Genomic DNA, 18129 nt, shown 5'->3' with positions numbered 1-18129 from the left:
TGAAAACGTTGAACAATAAATAGAAATGATCTTTCTGATTTGTTAGTGAAGGAAGATTCTATCATGAAAATGACGCAAGTGATCGTAGATGCGTTAATGCTCTGCAAAGAATTACAGAGAGAAATTCATAATGACTGCCAAAAGACTATCATAGCCAGCTCTTCTTTATAAACAGAACACGAAATTAGTTTGTTTTCTTTATGCATGTTTTGCATAAAAATTGGTATAAGCACACATTAAACTTATTATACAATTAGTCATTACTAGAATGAAATATTTTTTTATCTACGGAACATAACCCCTATTTTAACACTACTATTAGGCCTCAATTTACCCGGCATTTCCGTGGAATGTAACCCCCGCCTAAAACGAGGATCTACTGTAATTCTTTTCTTAAATCAGTTTAAAAATATTGGAAATATTTCAATAATTTTGTTTGAGAGTAATTTGACAGTGCAAATTAAGGAATTAAATTACATTTATTTGAAATTACAAATAAAAAAGCAAAATTACTACATATACTCGTGGCAGAGCTGTAGTTGGGGTGTGGGGGAATGCAAAGGGATGCTGTACCTCAAAATATTAGTTTCTTCATTGTAAAAACAATGTAATGTAAACTAATTACAGATCAACTTTTTTTTTGGTGAGTTCTCCCTTAACTGCAAGGCAAGTTTCCCGAAATATTTTTTTCCTGGTTACTCTCCACTTTCAGAAGAAAAAAAAAAGAAGCGTTCTCTCATTTTCAAAAATGTACATTTTGAAACAAAAAGATCCTGTTTATGATTAAAAAGATAGTTTTCGTACTGTTGTACAAAATGGTTTTATTTTTATAGTTACAAATTTTTTAAGAGTTTTGTGTTTTCATGATTATGATTTTTGTTAATTGTTACTTTTAATCTGGATTAATATGAGTTATCATTATCTTTTAAAATTTTTCGTGCCCTTTTTACATTTATTTTTAAAAAAGGATATTTTTTTGAATCCACTGTCTTCTATACTTTTTGTATACTCTAGTTTTTACTTTAATTTGGCAGTGTATAATTAAGGGTTGTATAATATTCTAGTTTAATCTCTTGGTATGCAGGGTTCGTACGCCCTTGAAAAACCTTGAAAAGTGCTTGAAAAAAAAGTTCATTTTCAAGTGCTTGAAAACCTTGAAAAAGTTTTAAAACCTTGAAAAAGTTTCTTAGTGCTTAAATTCTCTCAAAAATCAACGAATTGTGCTCAAAAGTTTTAAAAAAGTATTTCACCAATGCAATTTTCTGAACATGTGCTCAGTATGCAACATCGCGAAAAATTGCTTCCGTGTTTGGGATTTCAATCCTTTTGCATCTTGTAAATATTTTGATGTTTTTTACAGCCGAAAGATATTTTGACATATGGTACCTTAGATTAATTTATTTTTTGTTTAATTTCATTAATTAACAAAGAAATTAATTTGGAAACCATGACAACATTGAACTTACTCGGGTTTCGCGGAAAATTACTCTTGTGTTTGAAATTTCAATCTTTTTGCATCCTGCAAATATTTAAATATTTTGGCTAATCAGATGTTATTTTCGCATATGCTACCTTAGATTAGTATATTTTTGTTTAATTTTAATAAAAAACAAATAAATTTATTTCATGGGAAACATGCCACGTCGAACGAACTCAGACTTCGCGAAAAATTGCTTCTCGTGTTTGAAATTTTAATCTTTTAGCATCTTGCAAATATTTAAATATAGTCACTAGTCGGATGTTATTTTCATATTTGCTACCTTAGATTAGCATATTTTATGTTTAATTTTAGTAAAATATAAGTTTTTTTTATGGGAAACATGACAACATTCAACTTAATTCGCGAAAATTTGCTTCCCTTGTTTGAGACTTCAATCCTTTTGCATTTTGTAAATATTTTTATATTTTTGGCAATTAGTAGTTATTTTGACACTGCTACATCAGATTAGCTTATTTTATTTTTTATTTTAATAACTAAAGAGTTGAAGAATTTATTACCTTGGTCTTGTTTAATTATTTGCTTATTTATTTTTGCAATTTCGAATTTGATTATCTTTACCTAATTTTTGATCATAACAGATTTTTTGAAAAAAATTCAATTTTCAGTAGTTGAGCACCTAACAAATTAACTTAAAGTTTGTATTTTAAATACAAAGTTGATTTATATAATTTTATTGAGTTGAATTTTATTTATAAGTACATCCTTTTTTTTTATGTGTGCTAAAATAATTAAGGTGTATAAAAGGGTTGGTTGTGTTATGATTATTCACTTGAAATCCAGTAGTGTTCGTTTTTATGCTTTTACCTCCCTATATCTCCAATTTTCCCCTTTTCCTCAAATGTTTAAAATTACTACTTTATTAAGGTTGTGGGTACTTGGAGCAGCTTACTGAAAGAGGCTTTAATCAGCAAAGGGGTAGATAGCTTAAGGAGGGTCATTGATCTTCATTTGGATCTAATAAATTGACCAGTACCAGCCTAGCTAGGCCCAGTGCCTGTTGCTGGTTATCAACAGGCACTGGGCATGGTATTTCTATGCAGATTATTTTGACTTAATAAACTATTTTATGAATTGTATGCATAGCAAAAGTTATTGTTGTAAATATGTATATTCAAGTAATAGGGGTCTTAGTTTTAAAAATTATCCCCCCCCCCCCCCTCGCCCCATTTTGCTCTTTGAAACTTTCAGGTAATTTTTTATGAACTCACCTTTCACAATCACACCTGAATATTATTGCCTTTCTAAATTTAAATTCTAATTTCAACAATAAACCATTTGTTCCCAAAATAAAACTACTTTTGTCATAATATATGTCAACTTCTTGTGAATCTTTTCAATTTCGAAATATGGCTCTATAAATCTGAACTTGCACATTTATTGACTATTGCAAGTTAATCAATGAAAGCTGAATAGGCTCAAGTTTGCATTCAGAGTATTTATCACTGCTTAAGCTGCTTTTGTATATTTTGAGGTGAAGAGACTGGACTGTGGACTTTCATAAACTTTTCTTACTTCCTGATTTTTAAATTTTTCGAAGACAGTTGAAATGTCTTATTGGCTGAACAACTAATACATACTACATACGAATAATTGATTTGCATACTTATAAATGATTTGCAAACCTAATATTTTTAGAACTTAATAGTGCAAACTGAAATAACTTTCTGGCTAGTGTTTGTCCTAACCGCCCTCATATTGTAATAAACCACTGTATAACTATTGGAAATGAATGTTGAAACCCAGGGGGGGGGGGAGTGACTTCAAAAATTCCTCTCTGGCAATGCCATTGAACTTGGGTATTTTAGTTTCTTCCCGTAAAAGTTAAAAGCACTTATGAAAGGTTTTTTTTTAAGTATTAATTTGCTGATTCTAGAAAATATACAAACCTCTGACTGCTGCAGCCTTTGAAAAACCTCAAAATTGAACCTTTTGGTATCTGCTTCTCTTTATGATCGAACTTTTCAAACATTTTCAGAATAACTTTCAACGCAGTAGATCTTTCATCAAAGCGTCTCTTGTTGTAGAAAAAGCAATTTTGTTTTCCTATACTTTTTGTATTATTGCCTTATTTCTATGTGTTTGTAGTAAATGAAATCTGCATACAATATTTTTAGTACAAATTTATGATATTGCCTTGAAAACAAAATTTTTTACCTTGAAAAGTACTTGAAAAGTGCTTGAATTTTTTTCTGCCTAAAGGGTATGAACCCTGGGTATGTATTTAAAAGGGTTGGATTTTTTTGGATAATGGCCAAGTTCTGAAAGCTTGCTGCTTGACACCTCTTTTACATATTGCAAAGTAAAACCTCATAATCATTACAACACAAGCAGATTCAGGCCAGTTTCTAAGTTAATTATGAAGAAATCATGTGATGTTTTAGCACCTGCAAGGCCAGACTAACCAGAAGTGAGGCCCTAGGTCCACAATAATTTGGAGGTCCCCTGACAATCTGTCGCCTTGATTTACAGGTTAGGGGCGGCCCATCGTGATGTATTTTTTGGAGGACCCTTTGCCTGTAACAGAATTATGTTAACATTTATCATGTGCATTTATGAATCTTCTTTGGGGCCTCTCTTAATTATGACATGGTAAATTTTCTACTGGCAGAGTGAACAAAAGTTCTCACTGACGAAATTTTTTTTCCAATTAACAAGTCATTGCTTGGAAAATGTGTGCATTTCTCATAGAGTTGTAATGCTATGCATAATTTTTTAAGTAATTTGAGGGCCCTTAGGAAGACGGAGCCCAGGCCTGTATACCCTGTGGGAAACCACTGGTGTGAAGATAAAAAAATATCTGAAATCGTAAAAGATTCATGGCAAATTTCCTTGAAGTGTTAGATTTGTTTATGAAAAATCATAAATACTCTAAAACTTCAACTGCATTTTATTTATTTATTTCTTGATGGAAGAAAAAATTTTTCATTGACTTCATTACTTGAGCTGCTTAGTACATAAAGCTTTTGTAATCTTTCTTGAAAACACACAACAAAATTTTTATCAATGTTCACAGATTCATTCCTATCAAAGCATTTATGTATTGAGTTTTCAGGTACAAAAAAGGAAATATAAAAAATGTGGACTAAAAATAACAGTATTCCAAACAACTTGATGATTCACTTTATGTATAAATTTTTTTACTTAGACTACTTTTAATATTTGGGCAGAATACCCACTTGCAGAATGTTTTACATGTTCTACAATGAATTTTCAGGTGAATATAAATACGCTGCAGGATGTATAGTCACACTGGGAGTTGATGATTAACAGAGTCAAATGTAAAACTAATTCGTTTATTCTTCAGCCAGTTGCCTGCAATTATAACTTTTTAAATCGTCTACTGAAAAAAACATGGGAGAGAAGTTTCCTGGGAATGATTCTAGTTTTCCTTTCTTTTCTTTCAGTGATATCGATATAACGCATCCATTTTATATGATTTATCCGAAAGGGCAAAGGTTTGTTCAGTGAGTGGTCTGCGTCAACTTTTTCAACACATTCTGCTTTGACAGCTGTATGTTTCTCAACAATAACTACAGTAGAAGTCATTACAAAAAAGTGAAGGGCATAAAAGTGGTAGTCTTGCACAGAAGGAAGAGCTGTTGCTTTTAAGACAGGTGTAGAAATACTTCCTTCTCTTCTTAAACTTTTGGACATTGACAAGTTGATCAGAAATTAGCAACAAAATGAATGAGATTTTAATGACATTTCTAGCAGTTGAACAAGATTAAAGCCAAATAACTATGGGAGTGGTAACTGATCCAAGTTTTATCTTATTTGAATATTATTGCATATATTGAATCCTAATGAAATAATTTTTCAATTAAGCAACTTTGATTTTGTTATTGAAGTACAAAAAGTGTACTTCCATAAAAAATGAAAATTGTTATCAATATTGCATTTATTAAATCTGTGCTACAAATGTGTTAAGTAGCAAAACGTACTGAGTTATACAAGTATTTAGTTGGTAAAAAAAGAGAAAAAAAAGAGGACCATCTTGTAAAGCTCTAAACTAGGATAGTAGCCACTGGCTATTAGAGACACAAAACTGATAGCCACTTTGAAACTTTTGGTAGCCATTTAAAAAATATAGGGGAAGGTTGCCATCAATGAACAACATAACACAATTTTTTTTAGGAAGTAACGTTGGCTCTCTGTTTAACGACTTTCAAGGGACCACAAAAACTGGTCCTTAAGTAGAAAGCGTCCTTAAATAGAATGCTTTTAACACTACAGTGAACCATCTGGGACCGTGAAAAGACGTCATTAAACAGAGAAAGTCGTCAAATAGAGGGTCGTTAAACAGAGAGCCAACTGTAGTTCAGACTCAAACTTCATATTGACAATATGAATAATTACTCAGTATATTTCTCCTTTAATAAAAATATTCACTTTTATGTTAGCTGTATTCAGTATAAAATAAAAATTAAAAAGAAATATTTTAGCATGTGGTCCATTCATGGGAACCAGTTGCTATGGATGGATCATTGAGTTTCCATCGATAGACCACATTTTCAAATAAAAAAAAAATCAAACCATAAAACATAAATAGTTATTACAGGAGATAAACAAACACTACAAATAATAGTATGTTATTCAAAAAGAGAAAATTGGTTTTTTTAAATTTTTTTTTATCACAGGAGAAACATAAAACCCCCTCAGGACTCACACAACACAGCTGTTTTCACCACACCTTGCTCACCACTTGATATTTTCCAACATGTGACTTACTCTTATTTGCTAAAATTTCATGGGGCCTCTTTTGAATACATGGGAGTCCTGTTTCATTCAAAAGTTCAAAAAGGTTGTTCAAATTCAAAAATTTTGATCCACAAAAAAAAGCTTTTACTTGACAAGGATTTTGCTATAGCATGTTGCATGCCTTCAGTACTCCACTGGCTTTATTTCACTTATTTGGGTATTTTTTTCGAACAACAAACGTAATTGAAATGATATTAAAATTTACTTAAACAAATATTGAATCGACTACACACGTCTTTAAGTTAAAAGTATGTAGCATGAAAATAACAGATGGGAGCTTCCAAAACTTATTTTAAAAATTTTTTTTCATAATTATCACACTTATTTCAAAAGATTGATCAATTATTAAAGATAATTGAGCTGAAACTTTAATAATATTTGTACCATTCCATGAATGAACCACTCTGTTAGCTGGTTCATTCTTAGAAACACCTAGTGATTTAGTGATAGCAACTGCGTCATTTTGAATGTTCTCATAGTTGTCACTGCTGTGACGATTCATGATGAAACTTTAAATAAGGGGAACTGTTCTAGAAAATACACTCTTTCATGTCGATGTTCCCATTTAGTTGTTCAGTAATACTCAAAGCATGCAAAAACGAAATGCAAATGTCAATTATTAGTAAGTGAACAGTATAAATCTTATTTGGACGTTTAACAATATAATGTATGTATTGATTCAAGCTCCTTGGATGATTCTGCGTTGGACTGTTTTGAGTCAAAAGAAGACACCAAAACCGATTTTGTGCCTGAAAATAGTCAGGTGGGGAAAATATCTTCAAAGTGCAGTCTTGGAACTGGTTCATTGACGGCAACCTTCCTCTCTATATATATATGCAGTGAAAAAAATATATAAACTTAAAGTAGCTTGCTCTGAATTATTTTGCCTAGATGAGGTCGACAGATGCGTTAAATGTTTCAGGATTGGAAGCGTGTTGTTGTAGCATGTTATATGATGATTTTCAACAAATGAAAGAACACATGGTCGCCACTTTTGGCAACTAAAAGCTGTTTTTTATGTAGCTACTTTGAGCGAAATGTTCGTCCATTGGTGACTGCTAATCTAGAGCTTTACCAGCCTGTTAGTTTCAGGTATTGACAAATGTTGGACATGTATTGATTATTAAATCTTTTTCCAAAGTTTCTCAACTTTCTTCAATCAATTTTCGTCTTCCCTAAAGAGTGTTGCCTATTTTTGGAAGATTTTTCACACACATTGTATGTAATCAACTGTTATAATTACACCAAATCATTGTAGCACATCCAGCTAATATTTTGGGTGCATGTGCAAAAATGTAAGAGCATTATAGCATTATCATTATGTAGTTAAACAACTTATATCTTAATTTTTATATTGTTTTGTTAAAAATATAAAAAACATGTTTCATTTTAAACTAAAGACTTTTTTCATCGGTATGTATAAAAAAAAATTTACATGTGCAATATCTTTCAGAGAAGCTGTTTTAGTTGGTTACACTGATTTTACGGAGCAAGAAGTGAGACACATTGTAGAGGAGTTAGGCAAAGAATTTAAAGGAGAGAGTTACCATCTGATGAGCAAAAACTGCAATAATTTTTCTGGAAGTTTCACACAGGTACATGTTTTATATTTTTACTGATTTAGTAGTTTCAGAGTTTTATTATTACATGGTGGTAACTAAATCCAGGAAATGAAATTCCCTGATATTCCCTTACTGATCTTCGAAACATTTTGTGAAAAATAATTTCAGAAATGTCTTTGGATTATAAAGAACCTTTTTATCAACACAAAAGGAGGAAGTAATACGTTTGACTGCCGACAACAAGTAATGTTTGAACTGTCTGGTGCTTTTTATCCATTAACTCCCTTCTTCACATGTAAATGAGATAAATCTTTGTAACCCTGAAACACGTGTGAGCAATACAGTGAAACTTCTATGAGCGACCACCTCTATATATTGACCACCTCCATTAACGACCACTTTTCTGAGGCACCGAATTACCCATGTATATGACTAATGTTAAAATACCTCTGGGAAAGACCATTGAAACCTCTCACAACAACCGGCAAATCGTAAACCTCGGCATTAAAAAATACTGGAATTTTTGTTAGAGAAAACTCAAAAAGAGAAAGATAACGGAAGAAAAGCAATAGAAAATAAAGTTCATATGGACACAGAACAATTTTCTCATATTAACAAAGGTGGAAAGAAACCAGAATAAGGGATTAAAATCTATTCTCCAGTGGGTCCAAAGTGTTCCTTTCTTACTCTCTGCTTGGAACCTCGTTAAAGGCACAAAAAGGAGGGCGTTATTTTTCGGACCCTAGGGAAGCTAAGGATGCAAATCTCAAGGCAAGTCAAGTGTGCACCTTTCATTGAGGGAGGTTGATAAAAAAGGTGCAACCTTTGTTAAAAGGTTGTTTCTTGGAATTTCTTGGTTGCTTACGGGAGAGGGGGGTTAGAAGGGAGCATTCCTACTTTATCAGAGTGGACAAGATCTATTTTTAGTGCCTTTGAAAGCTCAAGAGTTGGTTTCAGTGAATTTGCATTCTGCTTTTCGTCACCATACCATACATTGCAGTCAGAATTTCGAAAAACCGAGCAATCTCACGCTTGAGAAACGTGCAGAAGTCTTGAACTTACACAAGAAAAGAAAATCAGAAAGGAAATTAAAGGAAATTAGCAGTAAAAAAAAAAAAAAGCTGTCAGCACAACAAACTCTAACAGAAATAGATAATCTTATCTTTTACTAATAATAAGGACACATTATTAATTTATTTTTGCAGCTGAAAACTAAACTAGAAACTAAAGTTGTTTTAGGAAAAACAAAGAATCTGAAGCAGGAGAATTTTAAAACTATTAGTTTTTAAATAGAAAAATCATGTAAAAAGTATATTTTACATTTAAAATTAAAAAAAAAAGTTTCTTTATTTAAATACATTCTTATGATAATGTTCTTGGTTAATACACTGCAGGAAGAAGGTAAATAACAGCTATGGTGCTATATTTGCATGTTCGAAAATGGCCTCCAAGAGCGACCAACCTCCATTAACGACCACTTTTTTCAGGAACAAAGAGTGGTCGCTCCAGAGAAGTTTCACTATATTAGTAATAATTATTATTTGGAAGTTTAGCACTGTACTTGAATGATTTTTCATCTTGTATTTAAATGGCAATCTTTCAATATTTGTTATTGGTTTCTCGTGCATCTTATTATTTCCCGAACAGTAGACAATGCAAAGCAGACTATGCAAAAATACAATGCTACTTTCCTAATTTTGTTTTTCCTTTAATTTGTTTTGGTTGGAAAAATATATATTTCTTTCCTTTGGCTAATGAAAGAAAATTCCATCGAAGAAAACTACCTAAGGTTAACCAATTTGATGACTACAAACAAAAATTTCCCCTAATATTAGGAGAATTGAAAAAAAAAATAGTCTGTTAATTCCCTGACATTAAAGCAGGCTGAAAGTACAAAGTATTCAATATACAAATGCCAAAGGAAACTCTAAAATAATTAAGATTAAGAAATATCCAGGTCCCCCCCCCCCCAAAAAAAATGGTAACATTTATTGATTTTCCTTCTTAGTTGTTGTTTCTTTCAGGTAAAAATTAAGATCATAAAATAAAATGTAAGTTAAATAAAATGGTAATAAAATTAAAATAACTTTTTTATTGATAGAATTATTTAATCATTTGCATAAAAAGGTAACTCAGAATTTGAATCTATTTTTAAGTATTCTTTTTAGTTTTCTCAGAAGTGTGAAATAAGTCTCTTTTTTCTTAAAGAAGCATGCTTAAATACAATCGACTCTTGATAACTCAAAGCCTTATAACTTGAATGTTCCTTTATTTCAAAATTTTCCTTAGATCCCAAAATAAATACCGTAAAATCCCGAGAGTACCCCTCCTATCGATTATAGCTAGGCTTGCCAGATTTCTGAAAAGCTAAACCGGGGCACCGGAATACACCCCCCCCCCCCTTCCTTCATAGTTGTGTGGGTACTCATGGGTACACATTGCTAGCTGGTTTTTAGAATGTATATTTTTCTGAATGCTATGACAAAATTGGTCCTAATTATGAACTTAAATTAGGGTTAACCATAAATTTGATAGTATTGCATCCATTAATATTTCTTTTTATGTGTCGATATTGGGGAAAATTTTACAAGCACTTTGTCATTAAACTCTCTACGTTAAAATGACACACTGGGTTTTTTTTCTTTCCCGGGTGCCATTTTTAGTTTCCAACAAGACATCAGTTTGACGGCACTGAAGTAGCAAAAAAAAAAAACTTTTAGATATAGGAATCAACATAAAAAAGGAATCTATCTGAAATCGTTTTTTAAAAAAAAAAATTGTTTCATTATCAGTGCAATACATTCTGACCTCTGTATGAGACTCCTGTATTTTATATTTTGAGAAACCCTGTATAATAGAGACCAAAATGGTTAGTAAAAGAATTTTTGGTTTCAAGTGGTATGTGGAAATCTTTTTAGGTCGATACATGTTCTGTTTTTTGTGTTTAGTTATTGATGTGATACTGTGCTGCTAAATATTAAAAATGCCACTTTTAAGGTATATTTGTATCTTTTTCAACAGTTTTTTCAGTAAAAAGGCATGCTTTCAATTTCATGTAGAAATAAACTCCATATAATTCTCTATCCGAATGTTTCAATTTACTTTTTACAGCAATTAAACTTCAAGTAAAGAATGAAAATGATTCAGAACATTATATTACAATGAGGTGTTTCAGATGCAATTGTGATAACTTTCAAAAATTTCATTGAATTTGAATTTATATATACCTTTCTTGTACATTTGTTTGATAAACTAAGTAATTTATATTTTATTACAGTTTGATTTCTTTTCTTGACATGACAAGAAAGCTTTTTGGAATGTAATGCAAATTGGTGCAAAAATTTAGCATATCAACATCTTTCATTTTATTAAATTTAAACAACTGAATCATATTCCATTTGATGCTATTTTGCTCAAAAATATACACATTTAAGCCTTTTATGTCTGAAATCACAGTCTGGATCAGAAAGTCCCCATACTAAACTAGTAGCCCTCAATTGACCACTTTCTCTTCATTGACTCTTTTCTCTTCTAAACACTAATGGGACCAAACAAACATGTTCAGATTATGGTAGGAGACTGGATAATTCATGTATATGTTTGCATCAATAGAATATGTGCAGTACTGAGCCTAGAGAACCATACCAGTAGGGCTCGACCAATGGCAATTTTTGGTTGATGAGCCGATGCCGATTGTTCAAAGACGGTTGATGGCCGATTATTTTTTGTTTCATATGGGCCAATGCCGATGGAAACACCTAACTGAGGATGGCCAAAGTGTAGGTTCCAAACATTTTGCCAGGAACAAAAAAGTGTTTAATACTTTGTAGAAATAGATGGGAAGTCATACTTTAGAAAGTGAATGGATAAATAATATAATAGCTAGATAGAGGCCTCTGACACATTTATGCTTCTTATTTTTTAATTAGAAAGTCGCCCGTCAAGGTATGACGGGCGACAATTGCTTCTACATTAGAATGAAGCCATTGCCTGTTTGGTAATATTTTGATAGTTGAAATTGTAACCCTAACTCCAGTGGGTTAAGTACCCTAAACTCCAGTAGGTAGCGTTTATTGTTGACTGTTTTTTCGTTTCTTCATTCCCCTGAAATGAGTCTTGCCCGTTAAACAGTTAAGTTACCGGATCGAGTTCAGCCTTGTTACAAAAAAGCCTTTCACTGCATGTTAAACACTACCTACACATATTATCAAATTATGATGCCATGGCGCGAGTTTCATTATTGAAGCATGTGGGTTACTCGATCATCGGCTATTATTTATATGAGGATGAAAATATTATGTCGAAAATCACAGCAAAGTAGAGAAATACATGGGATGCAGAAATATGCCTGTAACAGAAGAAAAGATAAAGAGGGATGGGTTGAAAGGATTGTAACATAGCTCTTTAGTACTATAGCAGTTAAATGTTCAAAGGTAAAAACAGAAGTAAAACAAAACTTTAGCCAATGATTTATTGTATTTCAACAAAGAAAAACATAAGGACAGAAATCTAACATATTACTTTTGAAAAATATAACTTTTAAATGTTGTTGGAAAAGAAAAACTTTAGGAAGTCCTTCCACGAAATTTTTATTTAAAACAAATAAAAATAGGAACATAGCCAAGGAGAGCGAAGGTAAGCTGTCCTTAAACTCAATCCATTCCTTAGCGACCCCAATTGTGGCCTGAAATTACATTGGCAGAACTTTAGTTTTGAAAAATTGCTGTAGTTAAGCTCCATCCCTTCCTCTGAAGTTACTAAAATTGGCCTGCAATCGCGTTTTCAAGGCTGCAATTTCAAAAAACATCCAGGGGGTGCTTCATAGCCTCCTCAAAGCAACACTTACGAAAATTGTCTAAAATTGCGTTTTTGGAACTTCAATTTCTAAAAACTGGCGTGAGCGAATCTGTGAACTCCATCTTTTACCTAACGCCTACTAAAAGATGGCCTACAATCACATGAGCCTTCCATTTAAAAAAAAAAAAAAACGGAAAACGTGCCCAAACTCTCCTTTTCAACGTCAAATTCTTCTAAAAAATGTTAGGAGATCAATTTTGAGAAATCACTGGCTAAGCCCCCCCCTTCCCCACCTCTAACACCATCCGATACCATCTAAAATTGTGCTTTGAGGCTTCCATTTTGAAAGATTGCCATGGGATAGTCATTGAACCCAAGCCCTTCCTTTAACGTTGACCAAATAGCTTGTAATCGTGTTTATAACCCTAATGATATCATCGAAAATTCTCTTAAACTTCGTTTTTAGAACTTCAATTTCTGAAAATTGCTTCTTTTTAGTATTTCAAGTATTTTAAAATTTCTGTTGTAGGATCTTTTGATCCTCTTCCGCCTAACATCATCAAATATTGCTAAAGGGGCATATTTGAAATTTCATTTTCGAAAAATGCCGCAGAAGAGTGCCTAAATCCTATCTCTTCTAAATCTCCCAAAGATGGTTTGCAATTGTGTTTTAAAGACAAACTGGATATTAAATAATAATAAAACTTGCAATAAATCAAAGGTTCAAATAAAACTTTCACTTATGAATGTCTCGACTAATATTCATTACAGCACAAAAATCAGTTCTGTACAGGGTGTTCCATTTTAACCTGCAAAACCTTTATTTTCGCAACCGTTAGTCCTAGATGTATACTTCCAATTGCAAAAATGCTCGAAATCAGATGCAGGGTTTAGATATTGAAAGTTTGAAACAAAAAGAAAAGAAAAGAAAATGAGTTAAAAAATACAAAATTAAACTTTTTATATGGGCTCTGGGTCCCCTAACTTATCTTTAGAGAAATCATCTCCATTAAAAACTATTACTGATACAAAAAACTTGACTTTTGTGCAACCAAATCTCAAGGAGATATTCCAGTTCAAAGTTTTAAGGGACCATACAGAAGATAAGATTGGAAATTATCGCCCTTTCAGAAGAATGACAGGTTGTCAAAGTAAAAAAACAAGAGATTGATATCTTTTATTGTTATTCAAAAATAAATGCAAATGTTATGCCGTGATAGGTGCACACTGTGAAACCTCGAATAATTTGAAAAACTTCAATCTATGCACACATATAGTTTTAAACACTTGTTAACTATATTTTTCCCCAAAAGGTGTTATTGAACCTCTATATTTTCCCCCAAAAGGTGGAACCTCTATATTTCCCCCCCAAAAGTGTTATTGACGGCAAGTGTAAAGTGGTGTAAGTCACAAAACGCTGCGTTTCATATCTCGGTGAATATTGGTCGGAATAATTTCAAACTTTTGTGTTGGAATTATTATTCAATGGAGATTATTTCCCAAAATATAAGTTTGGGTACCTGGGGTCCGCATAAAAAGTTAAATTTTGTATTTTTTGACTCATTTTTGTTTTCACTTGAAACTTTTAATACCTTAACTCTGCATCTGATTTTGAACATTTTTGCAATTCGAAGTATGTATCTAGGACTAACGGTTGTGAAAATAAAGGTCTTGCTGGTTAAAATGGAACACCCTGTATACTACACACTATAACACACCAGCTATAACACAATAAAGTGCAGAGCATTTTTAGCAGCGTACTGAATGTGAATGTAAACTTACTTACCGAGTATATGCAAAATATTGTTAAACACCTTTAATAGTGAATAGTTATTTTTTGACTTAATGAGTTAGAGTTATTTGAAAGATATAATTGGCTTGAAAGAGTGAAAGCATTTAGGTAAGTTTTTGATTTTTTTTTTTTTTTTTACATTTAATAATACCAGAACTCCCTAAATTAAATTTCTTGATTTCGTTTTTTTACTCGCCTCTATAACTGAAGGGAAATGATTTTCTTAATTTATTCATATCAATATAATTGGAGTTAAAGTTGAATATAGAATTTAAGGAAGTATAACTTTTTTTTTTTCATTTCTCATTCTTAAAAAAATTTAAAAAACTGCTATGAAAGTAAAATTATAGCATGCAACCATTTTTTAAGGCAACAAGTTATAAAATGACAAATAAGGATTTCAGGAGAAAACTAGTCTTTTTGGGCTTTAAAAGCGAGAAAGAAGAATAATGACATTTTAGGGGTTTCAATTACTATACAAACCCTAAATTTGGCGTTTCCCTAGCACTATTCTTATTTTATGACTGAGTTTTTACTACAGTTATAAACTTCAATAAAATCCCAGATTATATTTCAGAATATGCAAGTATTTATTTGTTTAGTGTTAAGTTAAAACGGGTAAGCTAAAATCGAGAAAATATTGAGGTTTTCAATTTCTCTTCGGGAAGAAAAAATTTGGAAATTTTTTCTCACGACATTGATTGATCACCAAATCGGAGCCTTGTTTTTTTACTAAATTTCTTGACTAACAAGCTTATACATACTGTAATTATTTCAATTTAAGAGCGTGAAATGTTTGAAACTCTCATCAAAACGAATATTTGATAAATATCATACATGTTGTGTAAATTTTGTTAGCGTACCGAAACTAGTTCATTATTTGTATATCCGAAGCCCAAGGCTGCTGTTGGTCCCGTTGCTGTCTGTTTTCGGTTCCTATGCTGTAAATACTTTTAACTATGCAGTAAAAAATAGATAAGAGCAAGTTTTTTTCCTAAAAACTTCGACCATGAATTGGCATTTAGATATTTTTCAAGGCCGATGTTTTCTTCAAATTAGCATCAGCCGCTGATGCCTACATTTTTGAACCATCGGGGCCGATGTATTGGTCGAGCCCTACATACCAGTTATTGAGTAAAGGCGCTGAATTTTGGATTGGTGGCTAGTGTACTGTTTAGTTCAACTGTCAAGGACCTAAACTCTTGCATTTGTCGCTTAATTTTTTTTTTTTTTAAAGTTTTACATAGCATTCAAAAATAAGATATTACAATACAGCTATACCGTACAGTGGCCGGAAAAAAAAAGCGGGTTGTTTTAAATCTGTTTTTGCATTGTGTATTGTCATGCAAGGTATATTATCATCCAAGTGAAAATGTTTCCTGGTTATTCTGAGCTGGATTTTGCTTGAAGGTAATCACACGACTTAAAAGTTCTTGAACATTACTTGATACAATGGTCAGATTCGTGAATTATAGTTCACGAGCCTGACGCTTCAGTTGCAGAAGCGTCAGGCTCATATTGCTCAGCTGAATGATTTTGTATAATGCAGGAAAATAGTTTTCCTCATTCCTCTCTCCACCTTCCCCTTAACGCCTTTTAATCATTGTGATGAAATTGTGAATGTATTTCAGGCTTTCCAATTTGATTCATTGGAATTCTTGAGTACAGATTGCGATCATGATCAGTATATAGAAAGGTAGTAATTGAACGGTGTTAAAAATAGAGTTCATATTATAGGGTGTTCAATGTTCATAGTACAGAGAGGTCAGCTATGTTAGTCGACTATGTTAAGTCGATGGAGTTACGTTGAGACCATCAAAATGTGTTCAGAATATCGGGGTATTCACATTAGAGAGTGTTTTGATAGAGGGAGTCCACTGTATATAGAAAGGTAGTAATGGGGTCGTTTCCAAAATTTTAAAAGTATTTTTTTCTGAAAGAGCATGCTTAAAAACATAGAATCTGACCATTTTTTAAATAATTTCTTTAAGTTTAATATTAAAAAAAAATACTTAAATCGGTGCTCTTTCATCGTTTAACGCTTCTGCCGATGACATCACAAATGATGAAATGCCATTCTGGGTCCAAAATATTTAATTTGCATCTTTACTCATGTGTATTGGCAACAATATGGATGATAGCAAGAGTAGAGCGCAAATGTAATTCGCTTCTTGATTATCATAACGTGGAAATGCGGTAGAAAGATGCGCCATAGTGCATCATTTGTGATGTCATAAAAGACCACGCTTTGTTTGAAGAATCGGACATTTTAAAAAATTAATTAAAAAAGAACTGTTGGGAAAATGAAAGTATATTCTGAGTCCATGTTTTTTTTTTTTTTTTTGCTTATTCTATCAATTTCAGTGACAAAAAGTACTACTTTTGACTGAAGGAACAACCCCATTGGATGACATTAAAATAGAGTTCGTATTATTAGGTGTTCAGAGTAGAGATAGGTCATCCTATGTTAAGTCGATGGAGTTTCGCCGGGACAATCAAAACGTGTTCAGAATAACAGCGCGTTTACATTAGGGAGTGTTCAGAGAGAAAGAGTCCACTGTAAATAAATATCTTGAAGTTCTTTATTTTTAATAATTTACATGTTCTATTTTAGATACTGTGTGGCTTTGACATCCCATCATGGGTAAACCGCTTAGCATATTTCAGTTCTTGTATTCCCTTTCTGCAACAATGCCTTCCTAGGGAATGGCTGACTCCAATTGCATTACAGGCATCGATTCGAGACAGCATGGACTCTTCCAATAGCTCTATTCATCGCCAATCAAACCTCTGAAGGAGTCTTTTTCAAGCAAGGTGCTTGCTGTGATTATGATGTGTTCATTCAGGGTCTTTCGCATATAATTTATTTTTTATTTATTAGGCAACAAATTTTAGCTGCATTTTGCATGTCTTCAGTATTTGCTGTTGTGAAATTTTAATATATCAGAAATAAACTTTTTATATATTGACTTATGAAATGGTTTTATTTCACTGCATTTTCACTAATTAAGAAACAAAAAGAAAAGTGTCTTAGTTTATTTAGTTCGTAACACAAAAGTGTTTGCTGCACATTCTGGAATGGTGATGTTGTAAGAAATGTGAGGGATAGAGCAAGTCACAGGGTTCGTACAGGTCATGGAAATCCTGGAAAGTCATGGAAAAAGGAATTAACAAATTTCAGACTTGGAAAAGTCATGGAAAATTGATATTTTCATCAAAAGTCATAGAAATTACTTTAAAGTCATGGGAAAATGTCTTGTATAGTAATGAAGTAACAGTAGCTAAAAAAAGGGTTAGAAATCTTGAGGGATTTAATAGTATTGCTAGTTTGTTGTATGTGCCACACTAGTAAAAGCTATTAATACTGGAAAATTTTAACGATCACCAAAACAAATCTGAGTTTAGGAATCCTATTGCATCCGCTTCTGTAACAGCCGCCCACCTTTTTTTTTGTAATGAGATTTTACTGCTGGGACATTACTAATTTTGAATTCACCATTATTTTCAGCACTTCTTGTTTGTTATATTGCGTAGTAGTGGAGTTGTATGTTTTTGATGTTACCACACCCACTCAAAAAGTGTAATTCAGTTTCATCCGAGTTTATTTCAACCACTCGTAAAAAAAAGCATTAAATTTGTCAGAGTTTATCTTAATTTGTTGAAGGCTTTAGATCAGGCAATACATAGAAATAATTGGCAAGTTTGACATTAAATAGTAC

At 32.2% G+C, this 18129-nt stretch overlaps 1 protein-coding gene across 1 annotated transcript in view; it reads left to right on the top strand.

The window, feature by feature from the left end:
• LOC129224393 (deubiquitinase DESI2-like) overlaps nucleotides 1-17359 on the top strand; it is a 28938-nt gene extending 11579 nt beyond the window's left edge. The window contains exons 4-5 of the mRNA XM_054858841.1: nucleotides 7713-7854; nucleotides 17025-17359. Of these exons, the coding sequence (XP_054714816.1) occupies nucleotides 7713-7854; nucleotides 17025-17204 (322 nt within the window). The 3' untranslated portion in view covers nucleotides 17205-17359. The remainder of the gene's footprint in view (nucleotides 1-7712; nucleotides 7855-17024) is intronic.
• Nucleotides 17360-18129: the final 770 nt, after the last annotated feature.

Source organism: Uloborus diversus, chromosome 6 (genome assembly GCF_026930045.1).
Source record: "Uloborus diversus isolate 005 chromosome 6, Udiv.v.3.1, whole genome shotgun sequence".
Lineage (NCBI taxonomy): Eukaryota > Metazoa > Arthropoda > Arachnida > Araneae > Uloboridae > Uloborus > Uloborus diversus.
This window is presented reverse-complemented; position numbering and strand designations above follow the sequence as displayed.